The sequence below is a fragment of the Equus caballus genome, chromosome 18 (assembly GCF_041296265.1).
Source record: "Equus caballus isolate H_3958 breed thoroughbred chromosome 18, TB-T2T, whole genome shotgun sequence".
Taxonomy (NCBI): domain Eukaryota; kingdom Metazoa; phylum Chordata; class Mammalia; order Perissodactyla; family Equidae; genus Equus; species Equus caballus.
The window spans coordinates 58,015,215-58,037,670 of NC_091701.1; the positions used below are offsets into that span (position 1 = coordinate 58,015,215).

General features: G+C 38.1%; 1 protein-coding gene across 4 annotated transcripts in view; it reads right to left on the reverse strand.

Annotated features, from left to right (window-relative positions):
* The window catches only part of SESTD1 (SEC14 and spectrin domain containing 1), a 114,931-nt gene that overhangs the window by 55,313 nt on the left and 37,162 nt on the right, over positions 1-22,456 (reverse strand). For 2 of the 4 annotated variants that reach the window (XM_023622126.2, XM_023622127.2), the window contains exons 2-5: positions 20,798-20,877; positions 16,938-17,046; positions 4,775-4,865; positions 516-629 (exon numbers count right to left, since the gene is read on the reverse strand). In XM_023622126.2, the coding sequence (XP_023477894.1) occupies positions 516-629; positions 4,775-4,865; positions 16,938-17,046; positions 20,798-20,852 (369 nt within the window). In that variant the 5' untranslated portion in view covers positions 20,853-20,877. Of the gene's footprint in view, positions 1-515; positions 630-4,774; positions 4,866-16,925; positions 17,047-20,797; positions 20,878-22,456 lie in introns of all 4 variants that reach the window. The other 2 variants (XM_023622128.2, XM_070241349.1) reach the window with 1 other exon arrangement.

Genomic DNA, 22,456 nt, shown 5'->3' on the forward strand with positions numbered 1-22,456 from the left:
GGGCAATAAATAACAGAATTGTTTAAATTAGTATTCCATTTTAGGACTTCTTTCTAATCTACAATAAGACACAATTTCACAGAATAAAAGTGGGAGGGAGAGAGCATTGTCAATAGAAAAGGATGGATAACTGTGTTCATGTATCAAAACTAAATCAGCTACTAAAAAATAATTATGACAGATCACAAAATAGGCTCTAATGTCAATTTCAAAACGTCCAGGATTTCCCAGTATTAGTTAAATGCCCTCCTAGGAATGCAATAAAAATTTTTTAAATAAAAAAGTTCTACTTATACAAAGGAGTTAACAAAGAATGACATACATGAAAACAAGGAAGTGTTTGCAGTCTTTGACAAAGAAACAATTCATTCAACAAGTATGTGAATCCCGGCTATGTACTAATCACTGCTCTGGCACTGCTTAGTATCCAATGCCTGACAAATAAATAATACCAGCAAAATGCTACTTTTAAAGATGTAACACACCACTCCTGTTTTTTTACAGAGTTTACTTACCTCAAAGCCAAGTCTATCCTTTTCTTTCCAAAAACAAAAATGTGTTACTTTTTTATCCCAGAATTCATCTGGCTTCACCACACAAACAAGGGAAACCTCCGCTGGAACAACGTTCTATAAAATACAGAAAAATAATTACAAATTATACATGTAAAGTGAATAATTTACTGAAGTTATAAATTACTAGATATTCATGATTAGGCTGAGTAATCAAGAGACGTTTGGAAAAGAATTAAAATAATAAATTATAAGAAATAATGCAAACTTCAAAACAGACGTGGCAATAAAGAAATACTTGAAAGACAAGCTGATTCAGAAAAGATTTCAAATAAACAGTGAAATACAGAACAGTACAGGTGAATATTTTTGTGTTTTATTAAGTCTCTCTACTAGGAATATGTTTAGATTAAACTACAAGACAATTTTTAGTTGAGAAATTATTTAATTTGGTTGCTTTTTCTATGACATGAAAAACTTTTTTCTAATACAATCATCCTGGAGAATCTCCTCAAAGAATGTAAAATCAATTTTCCCACAAAATAAGTTTCTTAGCCATTATACAAAGAGGTCAAGATTCTGCATGACTATTAACTTGAAGAAAAGGACAAAGCTAATCTTTGACAAACACAATCTCAGATTTACTAGATATGACTATTCATATTACCTGAAGAATGGAAATGAACATTTACTGAGTTAATAAATATTCCATGTATACTTTATCAGCAAGTCCCGTAGAATATATCTTTAAAATACATCTTAAATCTCACCGTTTCTACCACCTGCATTGCTAACATCCCCAAACTAGTCAGTCTTTTGAAATATCCTCTTAACAGGCCTCCTGCTTCATCTTTTTTCATGCTCAGAAGAAAACTGAAACCCTTTACCTAGGCCTAGAAGGCCCTCCAAACTCAGGGCCCCGCCGATCTCTCAGACCTCATTCTTAGCTCACGCTCCCACAGCCACACTGACCTTGCTGTTCCTAGAAGGCGAGCGCTCTGTTCCCATCTCAGGACTTGGCCCTTGATGTCTGCTGCCTGGAATGTTCTTAGGCCTACACCTAGAAGTGCTCCCTCAGTTTATTTAGGATTCTACTCAAATATTCCCTCTTCAAAGAGACCTTCCCCGGCTACTCCATCTAAAGTAGCACCCTCTGACTCAGTCTCCTTTTACCACTGTACTTTTCTTCATAGCATTTATCACTATCTGATGTTATATTATTTATTAATTTGCTTAACTGCCTATTGTCTGACTCTTCAAATAGAACATAACCTTCCCAATGGCAGGTACCTTATCTATCATGTCACTCCTATATCTCCAGTGCCTAGGACAGTGCATGACATATAGAAGTCACTCCATAAACATTTGTTGAATAAATGAATTTGCATTCACAAGTGGATCTCTTTTTCCTAGCTTTACAGAAGAATACATTGAGCTTCAGAGAACTAAAGTAACTGGTCCAAGATAGCAGAGCTAAAAAATGATGGTGCTAGAAGAGAAACCAGGTCTGTCTGACTCTAAAGTTCTACCACATCATTTCATACGTTCTAGACCAGGGGTCAGTAAATTCTTTCTGAAGGTCTAACGATAAATATTTTCGGCTTGTCTACAGTCTCTGTTGCAACTCCTTCAATTCTGCTGTTGTAGAGTGAAAGCAGCCATAAACAATGTAATGATGGGCGTGGCTGAGTTCCAGTAAGACTTCATTTACAAACTCTAGGGCCTGACCACTGTCCTAGACCATAAAGGGCACAACCGAATTATTACTATTATTATTTAGAGGAAAACAGAAAACCTTTTGACTAGGCACATCACAAACCTCATGCCCGCTACAATGACTGGGCTGTGAATAAGGTAAGTAAAATAAATTCAACGGTGTCAAAACTTTTACCAGAGGTGCTGGGAAACTTAGGGTAGATAGAGGCTGATTCATACACTGATTTATGAAAGATGATTATTTCAAAAGCACTGAATATTTATTAAAGCTGTGAGAAACAAGAGAAATCAAGCCACTCATTTTAGAGAACACTAGTTATAGGCAGAGGCAGCACTAAGCCCGGGGCTGCCAAACGACTGGTACCAGTACCTTTGAAATAAAAGCAATGACGACTCTGTATGTGGAAACTGTTTACTAGGAGTAACAACAGGCCATTGCAACTTCTGAAAATATTAACTATTAATAAATCCAAAAGTTGTTAAAATACCTATCAGAAAAGAAATCGCAAGAGGGGATTAAATCATCCATTGATTGTTCTTCAAAACTGCCACTGATCAAAATCCAGTTCAAACAGCAAGTCCCAAATAGCTCACCTGTGACACAGCTGACTGACAGGATGAAACGAAGAACACAAGGACATAATTAATGGATTTCTCACCTAAGAGTTATTTTAACAACTTTTACAGAGAAGAGTTTATCTTCAGGGTTTGGAATATAAAAGCCCTGGGAACATATTTGACAGAAAAAGTTATTATGGGACACCAATCTGTGCTCCCTTAAAAACTGATCCTCTGGAGGCTATATCCTTTCCAACCCAAAAGAGTGATCTAATGATCAAAAGTTTAGGCCAAACATTTAGAAAGAATAAGGTAATGGGTAGATCATTTGGGGACCAACTCACATATCCCACTGGTAAACACACACTTTTTAATGATAAAGCCAAGACCTGGGACTTAGGCCATGCCAAGCTCCAATCCTGACTCTTCGCCATGTTCACTACGAGAACCTGGCTAAGTTATTTAAAATCCTTGAGCCTCAGCTGACCTTTGGGGATAAGAGAACCTGCTTCCCCAGGTTATGAAAATAAAATTAAATGAGACAATTTATACAGCAAGCTTAGCAGAGTACCTGAACCACGTTAAGCACTAAAACTAAAAACTAAAATTACCACCTTGTTCCCATCCCTCAAATCTCTTTTTCCTAATTATCCCAAATAAAGATAAAAATTAAGAATTATTCTTAGTTATTTAAATTTTTAAATATACTCCTCTCCTCAAAACCCTAAAGCAGCTACCAATTATTCCTCAAATTCACTTAAAATTTTTTTTTAAAGATTTTCTTTTTCCTTTTTCTCCCAAAGCCCCTCTGGTACATAGTTGTGTATTTTTAGTTGTGGGTCCTTCTAGTTGTGGCATGTGGGATGCCACCTCAGCATGGCTGGATGAGTGGTGCCATGTCCGCGCCCAGGATTTGAACTGGTGAAACTCGAACTTAACCACTTGGCCACGGGGCCCGCCCCTCATTTAAAATTCTTGTTCTTTCAATATGACTGATATTTACCTAATTGAATGTTCACTATCCCACATAACTGCCAACTTATATTTTCCCCTAACTGGCCCGCCATCAGCTCCCTTCCGTGTGTTTGCTTCAGTTCTGGAAGCTATCACTGAGTCAGTGTCACTGCCAGAGATGCCCTTTCACTTTCTTTCATTTAAATTAGATAATCTCTTTTATTTAACTTCCGTTTACCTTCTCTAGAAGCCCTTCTAAGGAAACCCAAGAACATGTAAGCAATATGCCCCCTTTCAATCACTCAAATGTTTCATTTCAGATCATAATATCCTCAACACCCTTATAACAAATCAACAAATGTTTACTAGGTACCTACTACATGCAAGGGGTCACAGAAACATTCTGTGAGGAACACAAGGAAATACAAACACGAGCCTGAGATCAGATCAAGGAGTTTGTAATCTCAGGTGTTTATTAAATGCTAATTTGTGAGTTGTTCAAGTGCTTGAGGACACAATTGTTAGTAAATTTCGTCTGGGTTAGAAATAAATAAGACCATCATGAATCTTGGTGCTTTTTGGAGGAAAAAGGATAACAGACGAGAGAGACCAATCAGAGCAGCCTGAGAAGCTTTTTCAGACTAGACTTACCCAGTCCTGCTCCCGCAGCATCAGAATGGGGCGGCATGGGGACATGCAGACACTGCAGCATGCAAAAGCTCCCAGGGAGCCCGATAACGTCTGCCTTCACACTTTTAGACTCACTGGCCTACTGGCTTAGATTACTTACACATGATGTATTATTTTCAATCATTTACAGACCTTTAGAATAGGTCTGAAATTTATTTTTACTACTCAAATTCAAACCTATAAGAACTGAATTTAAACAATCTAATAGTGACTTGTGCATTTCAAAGCTTAGCCACTGCTGAGAAGTTTGAGCACAGCCCAATAAAGGAAATGCATTTGCCATTATCATCTTGATCTGTTGCTGCAAAACAAAACCACATCCTCATAGTCAGAAATAAAATTACCTGTAGCATTAAGACTACTGTTTTGACCACATTCCACTGTGATTTTCTGCCATCCACAATCACGGTAAATCCTCTAGCCTTACACTTTTCACTGAAACAAAACAAAATTACAAAGTATTAAAACAAAGTATCAAACAAGTTTGATATTTTATTCTTCATAATTCTAAATAAATAGGGTTTATAGCTTAATCATATGCGGAGTAGCATTAATCTCACTTGGTTTGGTTTGGTCAATAAACAAAATTCTTCACAGTATCCTTTCAGTTTTCTCAAGCAATTTGTTTTTCTCATTTCAGGAAATGTTGACAATTTACAAGCTAATTTGGCAGGGAAATTGCTGTAGAAACAGGGAAAGTCAATGCCTTAGAAAGAGAAGAAATCAAAGCAACATTCCAACGGTCTCAGCCTCTCCACTTCTCCACCTGGACCCCAGGTGCTACGAAGCGCTTCTGGACTTCTCGTCTCTCCTTCCTGCCAGAAGTACAAGGCTTGTGAAGGAAGAGTTTAAAACAGGTAGAAAATAAAGTAAGCTTAATAACCACTGAAAATGGGCTTTTTGGTGTTTTGGGGGAGAAATTTAATGAGATGAAGTAGCATTTGGTGCACACACGTCTGACCCACTGCTGCTCTCACTTTTGCATTCTCAGTCACTTGATCAGCACAATATTATCTTGAGTGTTTGGAAAACGGGTTATTGCTATATATTATGTTCAGTCATTCAAGTATTGACGAAACACTTCCCTGAAGCCTACACTAGTAAAATCCAACAACTATAAGGGAAAACTCCATCCTAAAGATGAAAACCACATCGCTATTATTGTTATATTTATAAAATCAACTTAATGCAAGGATCTCAACCGCCCGCCCTCCGGTAAGTGGAAGGAACTGCAGCTGGGCTTCGCAGGGAGGACTTGGCAGTGAAACCTCCCCCAAAGTGCTCCCCATTACGTACAGCGTGCATCGCAGGAAAGAGAAACAGCAGACCTCTTCCTGGGAGTTAACTCCAGCGCACCAGGGGATTTTACTAATCCTCCCCGCCTCCCTGCAAGCATTCCCATTAGCCTCAACAGCATTCTTGGAGAAGTGACATCCAATTCTACCGAGGAACAGGAGGTCACAAGAATGAGAATGATATTGCTAAAGATTTGGAAGAACATGCAACCTCTGCGGGAGTGAGAGAAACTGAGCTTCCAAAGAAAACGGGGAAGTGTTCAAGTGTTCAAACTGAAACATATGTCCACACAAAAAAACCTGCACACAAATGTTCACAGCAGCCTAAGTCCCAACAGCCAAAAGTCACTCTAACCCAGATGTCCAACAGCTGACGAATGTAAAAACAAAATGTGGTATTATCCATACAATGAAATATTATTCAATCACAAAAAAAGAATGAACTGATACATGTTACAACATGGATAAACCTTGAAAACATGCCAAGTGCAAGAAGCCAGACACAAAAGGCCACACGTTGTATGATTCCATTTTATATGAAATGTCCAGAATGGGCAAATCCATACAGGCAGAAAGCAGATTAGTGGTTGCCAGGAGCTGGGAGGAGGGGAGAATGGGGACTGACTGCTAATGGGTATATCGGTTTCTTTTTGAGCTGATGAAAATGTTCTGGAATTAGAGAGCATGATGGTCACAGAACGTTGTAGGAATATACTGAAAACCACTTGTATACCTTAAAAGGGTGATTTTTAAGGTATGTAAATTATATCTCATTAACAAAAAAGTTTAAGTACTCTATTTTTAGATTTTGCATTATAAAATAAAGGATCCACTAAGTATTCTTTGGGGTTAAAAAAATGAGGTGGCAATACAAGGATCGCTTCTGGATTAGCAACAGCATATAAAGACCTGCTGGAGGAAGCAAATCTGACCTCTAATTGCTAGTTGTGGGTTCAGGTATGGAGGAAATTCCTGAAGTTCCCCAACAAGACATCTAGGAAGACCCCTCTGACTTAGGCAGGACACAAGCCCAAGATAGAACAGCCCAAGCAGACTAGTTTGCTACTGAGTGGTCTTCAGGGAAATGGCAGCAACTCAGGGACTCTCGCAATGCATTGTGGAAATTTGCAGGAGGGGGAACTACGACACACAGAGCTGTGGAGTGGAAAGCCTTCCGTGGACTGGGACTAAAGCCAAGAGAGTGTGCCATCCCCACAATTGGGTACTTTCATGTCATCAGCATGTGCCTCTCTGAGATACAGGTTATACAACCATTTTGTTGAACAAAGAAATTTTACACTAAATCAATCTGTACATTAGATTAATCTGTACATTAAGACTAAGAAACTAACGAAGTTTGGAAATATCATCTGCAGTGATCTCGAGGGCATAAAATAACTCTAAATTTATCTGCAAGAGTACTTAAAAACACCACTAATCAAAATTTTCTCACATTTTACTAAGCCAGATAATGAAAATATACACAATCTAAAGATACTCTTTGACAAGTGCAAGACCAAGTGGTCTTTCAACTACTTGAGAGGAACAGTTGTTTTTTCCTTCATTCCCAGAAGTGGAGTGATGGTTTAAACTGTCTTTAACAACAGTAACATATTAATTTAGAAGCATGTTACGCCCTTCATAAAGGGCATGTTGGAGGAGCTCAAGTGCTATATTAATAAATTCCTATACTACTGTTAATATGTTTATAATTATATTTTCAGAACAATAACCAATAAAGAAATCTATGAAGACCCTACCTCCTTGTTGCTACTCCCTTAGAGCCTTTCAAGGGTGAGGGTGCTGAGTTAAAGCAGCTACCTAAGGGGCCGGCCCCATGGACTAGGGGTTAAATTTGCGTGCTCTGCTTTGGTGGCCCAGGGTTTCGCCGGTTCAGATCCTGGGCGCAGACCTAGCACTGCTCAGCAAGCCATGCTGAGGTGGCGTCCCACATAGTAGAGCCAGAAGGACCTACAACTAGAATATACAACTATGTACTGGGGGGCTTTGGGGAGAAGAAGAAGGAAAAAAAAAAAAGATGGGCAACAGATGTTAGCTCACGGCCAAACTTGGGGTCGAGGGGGAACAGCTGTGTAAAACAAGCGAGTCTCCTTAATAGGCTCGCTCACTTTGACTAGAAACAGACTGTCGATGGATTTCCTGGGTTCAGTATTCTATAGCTCTTCACTAACTTCCCTGATTACAACCAAGGGGTCCTTCTCTTCCACTCACAGAGCTCTGCTTATACTTACATAAGGGCACTAATTTCACTTATGTTCTTATTATAATTACTTATTTACAATCTCTCTTCATTAGATAGCATGATTCCAGAAAGCAAGAATATTACTTTACTGATATCTTGGCAGCTTCTAGCACAGTGCTTGAAATTATATACATCACATCATTCTCAGTCAGAATGTGACGACAGCTTCCCTTCCTCTTCAGAATCCCAGCCTTTACCACGGCTCATGAGGTCTTCTATGATCTGACTCCAGCCCCTCTCTGCTCGCTCTCCCAGAACTGTCCCTTTCTCAAAGTGCTGCAGCCACACCAGCCTCCTTGCTGATACCACACCATGCTTAGGGCTTTTGCACCTTCTGCTCCCTCTGTCTTGAATGCCCTTTCTTCAGGTATCTGTAAGGCCTGGCACACACGTCAGTAATCTCAGGTAAAATGTTATCTTATCATTTTGTAAAATATTGCCATATACCCCCTCACACCCCATCCCTCTCTTGACACTTTTTTTTTTTTAAAGAATTTCTTTTTTTTTTTATTTTGAGTTTCTTCCTTTTTATCCCCAAAGCCCCCCGGTACATAGTTGTATATTCTTCGTTGTGGGTCCTTCTAGTTGTGGCATGTGGTACGCTGCCTCAGCGTGGTTTGATGAGCAGTGCCATGTCTGCGCCCAGGATTCGAACCAACGAAACACTGGGCTGCCTGCAGCGGAGCGCACGAACTTAACCACTCGGCCACGGGGCCAGCCCCTCTCTCGACTCTTTTTATGCTCTATTTTCGTGGCACCCATGAACATCCAATACACGGGGTGTTTATTTGTACTAGTTGTTTGATCTGTAGGGTATGAGGCCCATAAGGGCAGGAACTGGGTCTGCTTTGTTCACTCATTTCCTCAGCACCTAGAACAGTGAGGAGCTTATCATAGGATCTCACGTATTTACAGAGTTAGTGAAAACTTATGACCTTAATGTCTGTGTGATTTTTGGCAAGTCATTAAATAAGCTTTGCATTCTGATGTGTCTTCCATAACATAAATGAGTTTTTCTACAATTAGGAAGAACTGACTTAAAATCCAAATTTGAATTAAAAAAAATCAAAACGTGAAAACAATGCAAAGGTAGCTTCCATAAATACTGAATCTCTATAGAATCAAGAATAATCTGATCAAGATTAATCTGGGCAAGTATTTGGCAGTATTTCTATAAAGTAGATTTAAGAATGGAGACGGTGGTTAGTCCAGATGATTGTTAAGGTACTTTCCAATCCTGACATTCCATGATTCTATAACTGGACAACACGAATATACTGTTGAAAGAAAATGTTAAAACATAAAAAAAGTTTTCAATATTTCTTTGATAATACTATATTCACCAGAGTTATTTTCCTATGTCAATTATCAGCTGTGATAGATCCAGGTTAAATGTGAATGAACACTAGGAGTCATCATTAGACATGGCACTGTGATTATAAGAGGGGTGGCTGCAATGCAGTGATTAGGAACACAGGCTTGGAGCTGGACCACAGGTTCAAACCCCTGGCCCAGCCCTGGTCTGCCACATGCTCTTGGTCAAGATACCTAAATTACCCACTCTTTCTATGCCTCAGTTCCCTCATGCATAAGATGGGGATAAGGATGATAGTACGAATCTCACAGGGCTGTTATGAGAATTAAATGACTTAATGTTATCTATTATTTCCTTAAATATAGGATATTCTTTTAATATATGCCTCCCAATCATCATCCGTAAGTAAATCTCAGGTCCATTTTGAACTTAAAGTCCTAAAAGGAAATCAAGCCCAGCTTCTACTAAGCCAGCAACATTGTATGTTTATTTGATTTTCCAACAAAATCTAAGATGCTCTGAGAATGGTCAGTTACCAGGTTCAGTCAGCCCACATCTGAGCACACAGAGCTCCGAAGAAACTAAAGTAGCAAAACAAAACAAAGGGCAGAAACCCACACCCACGACTTCTGATCACTGAGTATGAGGAACTGCACGGGGCTATGAAAAACACAAATTATAAGATACAGTTTCTCCCCTCAAGGAGCTTAGCATCATTTAGAAAGGTGAAGAGGTAGGGAAAAAAGTATTTTAATTAGTGTCTGCTTTATATTCACAGATGTTATCTTATTACTGTTACTAGAGAAATAACACACACCTTTGAAACTTAAAACATCTAAGACAAACAATAAATGTAAAAATTCAAGAATTATCCTTAAGCACATCACGATTACATGCCTAAACAGCCAGAAAGAGCAAGTGCTATTAGTCTAGAGAACAGCTGGAGGAATCTGGGAACTATCTATATAAAGGAGCTAATGCAACTTAATGTAAAAGGACAGATAAAGGAAGAATATGAGCAAAGTTACATTTCTGAAGCACCAAATCCTGCAACTGGCTCATAGAGCCTGGGGATCCTGCAGCACAGAGGGTGGCGCTGCTGGGCACGCTCTCCCACCCCATCCCTGCAGCGCAGTACCATCTTTCACTTACTCTCCTGGGAAAACAGCATTTGGAGCCTAAAACACCGCTGCTTTTCTCCCCAGACTAAGAAATGCAGGTCTCAGGGAGTCTGAAAGGGTAGGTATTCAAGGTAGGGGACAAGCACAGGCGAGGTGGTGGCAGAGCCAACAGGGCCAGACTTCAGGGAATCAGAGAGGGGAGGGGCTCTGGAAGGTGCCCCCGCCTTCTCGATGCCCCTCCACTAGAATCCTGCCTACTAGAGGATGGGTGACTTAAGGCAAAAGGGAAGGCTGCCTCCAGTTCCCCACCCCCAACTACTTATGTATTTGGGAAAGTTTCTTAATTTCTCTGCCCTCACCTTTTCATCTACGAAATAGAGAAAATAAAAGTATCCACCTTACCAAGTTATTTTGAAGACTGAGTTAATACAAGTACTCAAAACTAAGTGACTTGCATGATAAGTGCTTAAGAAATATTAACTGAAAAAGATGAGTCAAATCATACAAGCTCTTGGCACAGCAGTTAGGAAGGCTGAAGGACTGTCCTTGAGAGCAAAGACCTAGTCTTTCTTGTCTTCAGAGTGCACAATGTACAGCATCTGCACTTAGGATTAGAAAAATAAATGGCTACTGAATTGAATTCATTGTGTACAAAGAAGGAGAGGAGGTCACAGAAAACTAAGGATGACAGAACTGTTGTTTTAGCAAAATTACTCTTGAACTTATGTGCAAATTGAGGAGACCATGGGGACGGAGAAATTAGTTTGGCTATTGCTGTACCAGTTCAGCTTGACAACTCACTCATCCCTCAACACGAACTTAAGCATATGAAAAGGGAACAGAAAGGACAGGAAAAAAACACACGGCAGAGAAAGGAAATACTGCTTAGCTGTCACATTTTTAAATGGCACATTATAAATCTTCAATACATTTTTGTTGAACGAATGAAATGAATATTAAAAATCACTTGTCAACAGCATGAAGCACGTTCAGAGCATTTACTACAGTGCTTTGAAGTAACTCTAAGGTCAATGCAATTATCCCTCCATTTGCTGAAAGTGCATTTGCTGAGAAGGAAAAATTGCACCGGCTCAGACTTCCTTGGAAGATTGTACCAAAAAAAAACCAGAGAACAGCCGTCCCAGTCACACTCTCGCTGACTATACTGAACCTTCTGAAGTCTAAGAAGACAAATCAGAGCAACTAAAGCTGTTACATTCAAATTCAAATGATCTGCTAACCGCTCTAATAAACTCCAAAGAGGCTCCTTAACAGTGGAGGAGAACGGAAGATGGGGATGAGCAGACATGCCCGTGGGGCTCCACTTCTCTCTGTTTTATATTCAGATCTTCCTTGACTTACAACGGGGTTACAACCCGATAAACCCATCACAAATTGAAAATATCATTAAGTCAAAAACGCATTCAATACACCTAACCTACCAAACATCACGACTTAGCCCAGCCTACTTTAAACATGCTCGGAACACTTCCATTAGCCTACAGTTGGGCAAGATTATTGAACACAAAGCCTATTTTATAATAAAGTGTTGAATATCTTGTGTAATTTATTGAATACTGTGTTAAAAGTGAAAAACAGATGGTTGTATGAATGTACAGAATGGAGGTAAGTGAAACAGAATGGCTGTTTGCCCTCATGATCACGTGGCTGGTTGGGAGCTGCGGCTTGCTGCCACTGCCCAGAATCATGAAAGAGTGTGTACCCTACCACATATCTCTACCTGGGGAAAAGCGCAAAATTCAAAATTCGAAATAGCATTTCTACTGAAGGCTTTCACACTATTGTAAAGTAGAAAAATCCTAAGTTGAACCATCCTAAGTCAAGGACCACCTGTATTTGACTTCTGTGTAAAATTTTCTTTGAACAAAGATGCCCATAGACTTAAAAATTCTAAACAAACAGAACATAGAATATTTTCAATATACTCATGCCTAGAATATTACCTATTGAATATTGGCAGTTACAAAACTGTGTATCACATTCAAACGATAATTTCACCATTTTAAAGAATTACAGAACTACACAGCTGTTATATTTCCTTTCATGATATATTTTAGGTCAATTCTATGACTTTGTTGCCAAGTTTGGTTGGTTCCTTCAATATGCATATAATGAACATCCAAAGTCTCCAAACCTTTTTTACTGTCATTGTGGATATGCAAATAAGATGTGGCTCTGCATTCAAGGACCTCATAAATTCAACCATAAACTACTATAACACCTAGTGGAAGTGAATAGAAAAACTTGTCTAAAAGGGTTCCTCACGAAGGTAATAATGAAGACAAGGTTGAAAAACAGTGACGTATGTTTTGCCACATGTTTTTAAAAAGCAGGTCATCTCAATATCTTATAATCACTCTTCATGTAATAGACTGAAATCAAATCTCATTCTATGCATTGAATGTGGATATGCTCCTGATTTAAAATTTTGAAATATGTAATAAAATGAGATAAAGACCTACTCATGAGGTTTTTGCTAGTGCTAATCTCAGTATTTTGTTTTTTAACCAAAAAATTTGTAGATTAATTTATATTTCTTGTCTTTACCTCCACAAGGAAATCTTGAATTTGATTCTGCTTTCTGAATCATCAACTCATAATTTCTGATCCTGTTGTTTATGTCTAAAATGTACAACAATAGCTGGGAAAACAAAAGAAAAATTTCATTTACCTCTCCTAAAATTTAACACTCAGGCTGGCCCAAATTTGTCAGTCTTTATTGTTCTTTATTAAAACCTATGACGGGTCCTTTATAGAAAATGGGGCAGCAATGATTAGTCTTGAACTCCACATAGGACTGGACATGAGGAGTTACCTGAACATAAACTCAGTATTCAGGTCAGGCTGCAATTAACCTGACCCTCTCCTTTCTTCTCAGCGCTCTACTCAAGAATCTCAAACAAAAAACAAGTTTAGGGCCAACCTATGTGAAAAGGAATCAGGAAGTCCCCCATTCCCAACTGTGCTGGGTTACCCATGTATAATGGGTACATATCACTCCTTGTCCATGGTCATTAAAAGTAAGCGTCACGTACAGATAAGAAACTAAATAGTTTCTTTTCATTTTGACATAAGTTTTATCTATTTTTATCTTTTTCTTTTTCTACAAGCAAGGCAGACTGCCACGTAAAGTGCCTTGTTTGGACGTGTCTGGAGTCTTGGAAGCTTGACTACCCTCCGTTCTCCTACAAAGGGACCATGAGAGCTTGTTTGGAGGTGCTAGCAGGGGAGCGCAGCTTTCGTATTCCCTTGACTGAAGAACAGGCCTCCTCTATCAGGGAAGGTCATCTTCTTGGACCAAGGGTGAAGCTTCAGGAGGGACATACATGGAGCAGTGAGGGAGGAAGTGGACACCCATCTAGTCAGCCAGATCAGCCGAATCAACCCTGGAATCAATGGGGTGACAGATCTCACAGCCAGATCACCCTCACATCCTACATAACTTTTAAAAAGCTATTATTATATTGAAAATGTTAACATGTTCATGGCAAAAAGAGACCACTTTTGGACATCCCCGTAAGGAATTAGAGACCACATTAGTTAACTACACTGCTAGAACTGTCCAGAGACGTTCACAGCTGGAGGAGTTAAACTTTAACAGTAGGAGATTGGGAGACACAAGCAGGTTACAGAAAAAAATGAAGACACACTAAAAAAGCAAAAACCTCCTAGACACATGCTGAGCCCAACCTGACAGGGTAAACTTAAAAACAGTTCTAGGACGGAAAGAGGGGTGGATAAATGAATAGATACGTGATAAAGTACAATGCTGGTTGCAGACTTCTAAGTGATGGGCATATTGGGGTTTACTGTACAATTCTTTCAACTTCTTTTTGTATATCTGAAAATTTTCATAATAAAATGTTGAGGGGGGGATTAAAATTTAAAAGAAGTTTTAAATGGTGGACATTCTGAAGGAGAAAAATCAGTTAACACCACACCTAATAAACTGCTCCCCAGATTTGCAATGAAGAGCTCAGAAACACTCTAGCTCTCTAAGGAAACAGCAATTACCGATACAGAGCTGCCAACATTTTTAAATGTGAAAGATATAGGCAGGTGATCCAAGAAAACAGAAGGCTAACAATTCAGTGTTTACAAATATTTGATAAGGCCAAACTTTAAACAATTATCAAAAATAAAGTATCCAGGTATCTATTTTGCCTTGCTGGAATAAGTTCTGTCATCTTGCTTCAACTTATATCTTCTCTAATGGCTGGCAGGTACTTGGGGATATGCAGAAACTGATTCACAATTTACACTAGAATAGCATCTTATGAATATTTACATGAGAGAGAGAGAAAATTTAAGTAGTGTAGGCTATTCTGCCCTCCACTGTACTACTTCCTGCTTGCACACCCAGAGTGGACAGACAGGAGACGTGAGTGAAACTTCTGATTTCTTAGCCTGCCTGTTACACAGTGCCTCTCACAGTGTGAGTATCCTGCTGGGCTGAGCATGATTCTAGTATATACAAGCGTGCATTTTCTCACAACAAACCTAAGCACAAGCCAATTGTGTTCAGGACCTTAGCCTCAATGACATGTTCCAATGCTGGAGGAAAATCCAGCATGTTCATGGGAAACTAGTACATGAGTCTCTAATCCTTCCTTAGGCATTTTTCAAGGGTAATTTTGACTACCAATAATTTCTGCATTACATTCTAACTTCAGAATCTCACTTGACACAAGATGCAACTACACTATACTCTGTTCACCTGAAGTATGAAAAGCTCTGGATTGGTGTCAGGAATCGTAGATTCTAGTCTTAGCTCTTCTACTGACTAGCTGTGCGATCCTGGGCAAGTAACTCTAACCTCTGAGTCTCAATTCTCTCAACTATAAAATAAAACAGGTGGTTCAGATGGTCTCTAAGTTCCCTCACCACATATAACCATTATAAACCTGTGATTTTTTTTTTTTTTTCACAATTTGTTAACTATATGTCTGGCTAGTCTTATTCACCTAAACAGCAGTTTGTTATCTAATGGTGAATAATACAAATTAGCAATCAGCAGCTCAGAGAATTAGCAAGCTTATTCAAAACCATTACACTGTGAGGTCTAATATCTTTCCTTTCCAGAAAGTGAAAAAATTGAAAGTATTCCCCTGAAGGCCTCTACTTCCCCAATATTGAAAAACAGAATCAGCAAAAGAATCATTAAATTATAGACCAATACTGAAAGTAGGTGTGATTAAAGTCAATTGTTCTAAGATATAGTTTTAACCCTGCACTTTGCAACGTGGTTTAAAAAGAAATAATCTGAGCCAGCCTGATGGCCTAGTGGTTAAAGCTTGGCATGCTCTGCGTCGGCAGCACAGCTTCAGTTTCCAGGCACAGAACCACACCACTTGTCTGTCAGTAGCCATGCTGTGGCAGTGGCTCACACAGAAGAACCAGAAGAATTTACCACTATATACAACTATGTACTGGAGCTTTGTGGGGGAGAAAGGAAGGGGAAAAAAAGGAGGAAGATTGGAAGATTACCAACAGATGCTAGCTTAGGGTGAATCTTCCCCTGAAAATAAATAAATAAATAACATAAAATAAAAATAAAATGAAATAATCTATCATGTCAACAAAATGCAAATATAAGAAAAAGACACAAAGAATTGTTTGCTCTGACTAAAACGTTTAAAATTTACTCTCCGGAACTTAAGAGCGTTACATAAAGGATAATTTTTGTTCCTTTTGCACTTTTATATTTTACAAACATACAAAAACACCTGCCCTCATTCTCATGCTTTATTGCAGTGGTGTGCAAATCTGGCTGCATATTAGATTATCAGGGAAGCTTAAAGGATTTTTTAAAAAAGTCTGATGAGCAGGCCTCCCAAGTGCAATTGGATCATACTCTCTGGAGGCAGATCTCAAGCATTAGATTTTGAAAAAAATTCCCAGATGATTCTCCCGTGCAGTCACACTTCAGCCCCCAAATATCACATGTGGGAGAAGAAGTCAGGGAGGGGCTTTTTATTTTGGTTGTTGAAGTGATGAGTCAGCTTGAGCAAACAGAGGGGTTTAAGTTTTGTCTTGACTCAAGAAATAGAAAAATTAAAAATCCAAGACCTTTGTATTAAAATACAAACATTTTTTTCATTTTTAAAAGAAAAATATTTTTTAAACTTCTAATAGTCTTCACTCAATATATTAAAATCTACAAACATATTTATATCTAGTGAAACAGCTACTTAAATAAAAGATGCTTTCTACTGAAATAACTTTTCTCAAGTTGCATGGTATATAGATGCTCAATCTTTGGGTTCCTTAAAAATTGACTGTAGATATATTTTGGAAATCTGTATCTTTGCTATTCAGTGCAAGAAGAGCACAAAATAAGTAGCACATATTACTGATTGCAGAGTTTTTAATTATAATTTCACTGCTAACAAAAGCAGATAAGATAGCAAAGTATATTTTAACAATAGCAGGAATCATTAGTAAGTGAATGAAAACATATTGAGACTTAAGAAAAGACACCTTTAAAGTCACCTTGGAATGCTGAGTAGGTAGTCTAAGGTGACACTCAGCTCATCCATATTTGTCTGTTCAAGGCATAATGGAATTGTCAGAATGAGGCCACTTCGTCTGTCCTTTCCTCCTATTAGAGAAAAAATATATAAATTTAACACATAATAGATAGTAAAGCACTAAATGAATAATATATATTTAGATCTAATGTTACTAAAACAATTACAAGTTTAAGACATCAGTAAAAACTAATGGTTGTTTATTTTATATATTGTAAATGTAAAAAAGTAGTATAGAAAATTCTGAAAAAATTCATACAAAATTCTGAAAAAATAAGAAAAATTTCACCCATGAAATTTACACATAAACATAGCAATTATCATTTTGTTTAATTTTCTTCCATTTAGTCTCTTCTTAATATAATCAATTCATCAAGCACCTATTGTGTGCCTAGCACGATAAGCATTTACAAGTAAAATAAATTTCCAATCCACCTAAGAAGAAAAGCTTTAAGTTATAAGAAATAACAATATGAAATATGACAGCTTATTTTCTAGACTGTTGCACAAAATATATAAAATATTATTTAAAGGGCTTTATAAAATGGAACAGGCCAGCCCCGTGGTCGAGCGGTCAAGTTTGCACACTCTGCTTCGGTAGCCAGGGGTTTGCCAGTTCAGATCATGGGCGTGGACCTACGGCCCACTGCTCATCAAACCATGCTGTGGTGGCATCCCACAAAGAGGAACTAGAATGACCTACAACTATGATATACAACTATGTACTGGGGCTTTGGGGATGAAAAAAAAAGAGAGAGGAAGATCAGCAACAGATGTTAGCACAGGGCCAATCTTCCACAACAACAAAAAAATAAGAAAGATATCTCCTATCACTGTCAGTGAGTGATACATAATTAAAAAAAAGAAAATGGAGAAAATGATAAGAGCTGTGATAAATGTGAGAAGTTTTATAGAAAAGTTAAGACATAAGAAAAATGGGTAGAATTTATAAACCAAGTCAAAAGAGCATTCTGTGACAAGGAAAGATCTGAATTAACTCACAAAGGTCAGAGAGGCATTCTAATTCACGAGGCAATAAAGAGAAAGCTGAGAGTATGGATCCTAGCTAATGAAGCCTGAAAGCCAGGTAGTGGAATGCACTTACATCACATGTATGTTCAAGTCCTCTTCAATTTTCCATAAGCATTAAAATGTAACTAATTATTTTATACACAGCTTCTTTGAAAGTTCCCCACATGATGGACTTTCATGCTGCAGCCCATCTTCTGACCCAACTGACATTTATGACAATTTTATAAGCTTAAAAACCAGCAAATAATAAAGGAACAATTCTATATGATCTCTATAAATCTTAGCTAAAAACTGAAAGGTGTGAAGCGAAAAAAACACCTATGAGTGACATGAATGCAATTCATGATGTACTAATCATAATCTTCTGTCTCATTCAGTTAACCATATAAATGACTAATATTCAACAACTTTATTTAGTCTCAATAAATAGCAATTTAAATGGTTCAATTTAATAGATAAATGACTGTAATTGCATGTTTTTTGTTTAGAATATAGGTTTTATTTATTTATTTTTTTCTGCTGAGGAAGATTCACCCTGAGCTAACATCTGTACCAATCTTCCTCTACTTTATATGTGGAGTGCCGCCACAGCATGGCTAATGAGTGGTGTAGGTCTGCGCCCAGGATCCAAATCCACAAACCTGGGCCGCCGAAGCAGAACACAACAAACTTAACCATTATGCCATGCAGCCAGCCCCTAGGTTTTTATTTTTTGTTAAATGGATTGCACCATAGTTTTCAAACTGTCCCCTGATCTTGCTGCTTTGAAAAGAGCTTTTCTATTACTAAAAAAGTTTGGAAATTACTGGTTGAAATAATTAACAGTCAACAAAAGAAGTCAAGAGGAGTAGGCTAAGAGAAATTTCATTTGCTCCTCAAAATCACTAAGCTTTATCCCTGCATTAAACCAAATCCACAGAAAGGTTTCTCTCTGGACTGTCACATTCTGACCCACTGTGGAATTGTCGTTAGAGGCCAAGTCTAACATTCAGGACTACATCTAACCTCGTGCCCTCACCTTCCACAGGGACCATAACATAATCACCAGTGTAAACGCAAAAGAGGGCAGAAGCCAAGAGGAGAAAGACTTTCAAGACAGGTATGGTCAACAAGGTCAAGTGCTGCACAGGGACAAGTGTTGTAACAATGCAAAATGTCACTGGTAAAGATTTTAAAAGAATAATATTGCCTACTCTTGGCAACAGTGTGGGTAAATAGGTATTTTCATACACTGGTGTGAGAAGCGGAAATTGAAATAATATTCTTAGAGGGCAATCTGACAAAACCTAACACAAATTTAAACGTAAATTCTCTTTAACACTTTCACTTATAGGAATATATACTGCTGGACTTGTAAAAAATGCACAAAGCTACGAATAAGGTTTCCTACAACACCACTTCACCACTCACACAAGAAAATAATGGAGAAAATGTCAGTGTCAACGGGTAAGGGAAGACGTTTTTTAAAAAAGGAAACACATATTAAATAAGGAGACAATAATACTAGTGGAATTCAATACCTTACTTGTCCTTAAAATCTACACTAGAAAAACATGCCAATTTAAGGAGATACAATATACTTTGAAAAAAAGACATTAGTAGCCTAAACATCAAACAATTCAGGAATAAGGAAGAAAAACCAAAGTAATATAGTCCAAATAATCCTAAATAGGCAGGCCACAGTACCCATTCTAAAGCATGTGAAAATTTACACAATAATCCAAAATTCCAGAAAATTGTTACCCCCAAGGTATCAGGCCACTGCTCTCACTCTAGTAAAACACCTGGCAGCTTCTCTTTGACTTTTAGCTGATACAGACTTTGGGTTAATAACTGAAGGTAAATTCAAGCCTGTATAACTAAGTTCAAACAGTTAAAAGTGAAAACCATGTAACTGATATTTCATAACTGCTCTAGCACACTGAAACTTTCTCACAGGAAGAAGGAAAACAAAAGCTATCATGCAGGATATCACAAAAACTAATCAATCTATAATTCAGAAACAATTATTTAGACGTCAGTTAGCCAATTATTCTTAGCCTGCATTAATTACCTTTTTCTATTTTTTTGAGGAAGATTAGCCCTGAGCTAACTGCTGCTGCCAATCCTCCTCTTTTTGCTGAGGAAGACTGGCCCTGAGCTAACATCCGTGCCCATCCTCCTCCACTTTACATGTGGGATGCCTACCACAGCATGGCTTTTGCCAAGTGGTGCCATGACCGTACCCAAGATCCGAACCGGCGAACCCCAGGCCACTGAAGCAGAACATGCAAACTTAACCACTGCACCACCGGGCCGGCCCAATTATCTGTTTTTCTTTTCTTTTCTTTCTTTTGGTGAGGAAGATCAGCCCTGAGCTAACATCTGTGCCAGTCGTCCTCTGTTTTGTATGTGGGATGCTGCCACAGCATGGCTTGATGAGTGGTGTGTTGGTTCAAATCTGCAAAACCTGGGCTGCCGAAGCAAATGTGCAAATTTAACCACTATGCCACTGGGATGGCCCCATAATTATTTCATTTTTATGTAAGAAGTGAGATGTCATGACCCCTACCCTGTAAAGGTCACTTTAATAAAATTATAGAACAGAATAAAAATTAGCTGGCCAAGTACCAACAGTGACAGAGTTGGCTCACATCACCATCCATTCTGAGTAAAAAATTTTTATCTCAGAAATACCTTTGAAACAAACCTTCAAAGAAAAATGAAATGCATTTCTGTCAAACTTATCAAAGAAAAAAGTTTAAACAAGTTCACACATCAAACACTTCCAATTTTAAGAAGAAAACATACCTGAAAGGAAGGCTAGTTTTTTCTTCAGAATGGGTAATATCACTGAAGCCTCCATTTTATTCCAGCAAACTTCCTCACTTCTGAAAACACAGAAAGTTAAATGTCAACTACAAGATAATAATCATTCTATGAAAATATATACTTACGATGGCTTATCCTAGGGTTTCTCAATCTTAGCATTACTGACATTTTGAGTTGGATTTAATTGTTCTTTTTTGTAAGGAACTGTGACAACCAAAACGTCTCTAGTCGTTGCCAAATATCCTCTAGCAGGCAAAATTACAGCCATTTGCGAATCATTGGCTTAACTGTTTTTCAGAGCAATACTCTTGGGCTAAAACAGTGCCTGGTACACAGCAGTAACTCAATAAATTATTTGCTGAGTAAAGGAATGAATCAATCAATCAAACAGGCAAGCTTCTCTCCTTTGCTCTCCTTATTGATTACACAGCTTAATTCCAAATACCTGATTCTTTCAGTTCCACTACTCCAATGGCTTTCTCTGACTTCTCATATTTTTGCTTCTCCATGACATATGGTAACGTATCTTGTCCTCATGTTTGCTTCAAGATATTTCCTAATAGACTGTTTCATTAGTTGCCCCCGCTGTAACTGCCTCCATCTCACCACATTTTGTATTTTCAAATTCTCCAGGGAAAAATCTGATTAACCCAGTTCATCTTTTTGTATCAAGCCATAATTCACTGTTCTTAGTTTGGTTTTCCAGTGCCCACCCGGCCACAGGGAAGGGTTATGGCTAAATACAAAACGGAACTATCCATACAGCAAGGGCTAAAGGCAGACAGTTTCCCTGAGAAGGGAGCTTTAGCACAGCAGGCCTCTGAAGGCCTGGCCAGCCCAGTATATTACCAACACGGGATTTTGAGGAGAGCAGGACCTTTAAAACAAAACAAGAAAATCAAATGTTTAATTATATTATCCACCTATACTTAGTTTCATGTCTGAGAGAGTATTCTCCACCACATTTTATCCCTCCTTCTCCCGTCCCACCTCAAGCCCACTATAATATAGCGAGCATTCCTTCAAGGAGACCATGAAACTGCATTGTATTTAGTGAAAGCATACTCTCTTTTTCTTTAACAGCCTCTTTTTTTTAATTGAGATACAACTGAAATATATATATATTATTTTCAGGTGTACAATATAATGATTCGATATTTGTATACATTGCAAAGTGCTCACCACAATGCGTTTAGTTAACATCTGTCACCATACATAGCTACAAAAATATTTTTTCTTGTGAGGAGAACTTTCAAGACCTACTCTCTTAGCAACTTTCAAATATGCGATATAATATTATTAACTACAGTCACCAGAAAGCATACTTCCTTAAAAATAATTTTCCAGCAGAGCAGAAAATGTGACTCTATATGAAAGTATATTATTCAGCAAACACTTACTATGAACCTTGTCGATTTCAAAAATGTATTCTTTAAAAAGAAAAACCAAAAAACCCAGCTATCAAGAAAAAAAAGATGTAGTCTCAATATGTCAGATAATGACAAAGCAAGACTACTGAAACAAGTATACTATTTTACAGCTTTCGTGTATACAACTAAAAAAAAACGATCACCGCTATTTGCACCTGTCTACAAAGAAAACGTGCTGTCAAACTCAATATGATATATCCCATTCAAG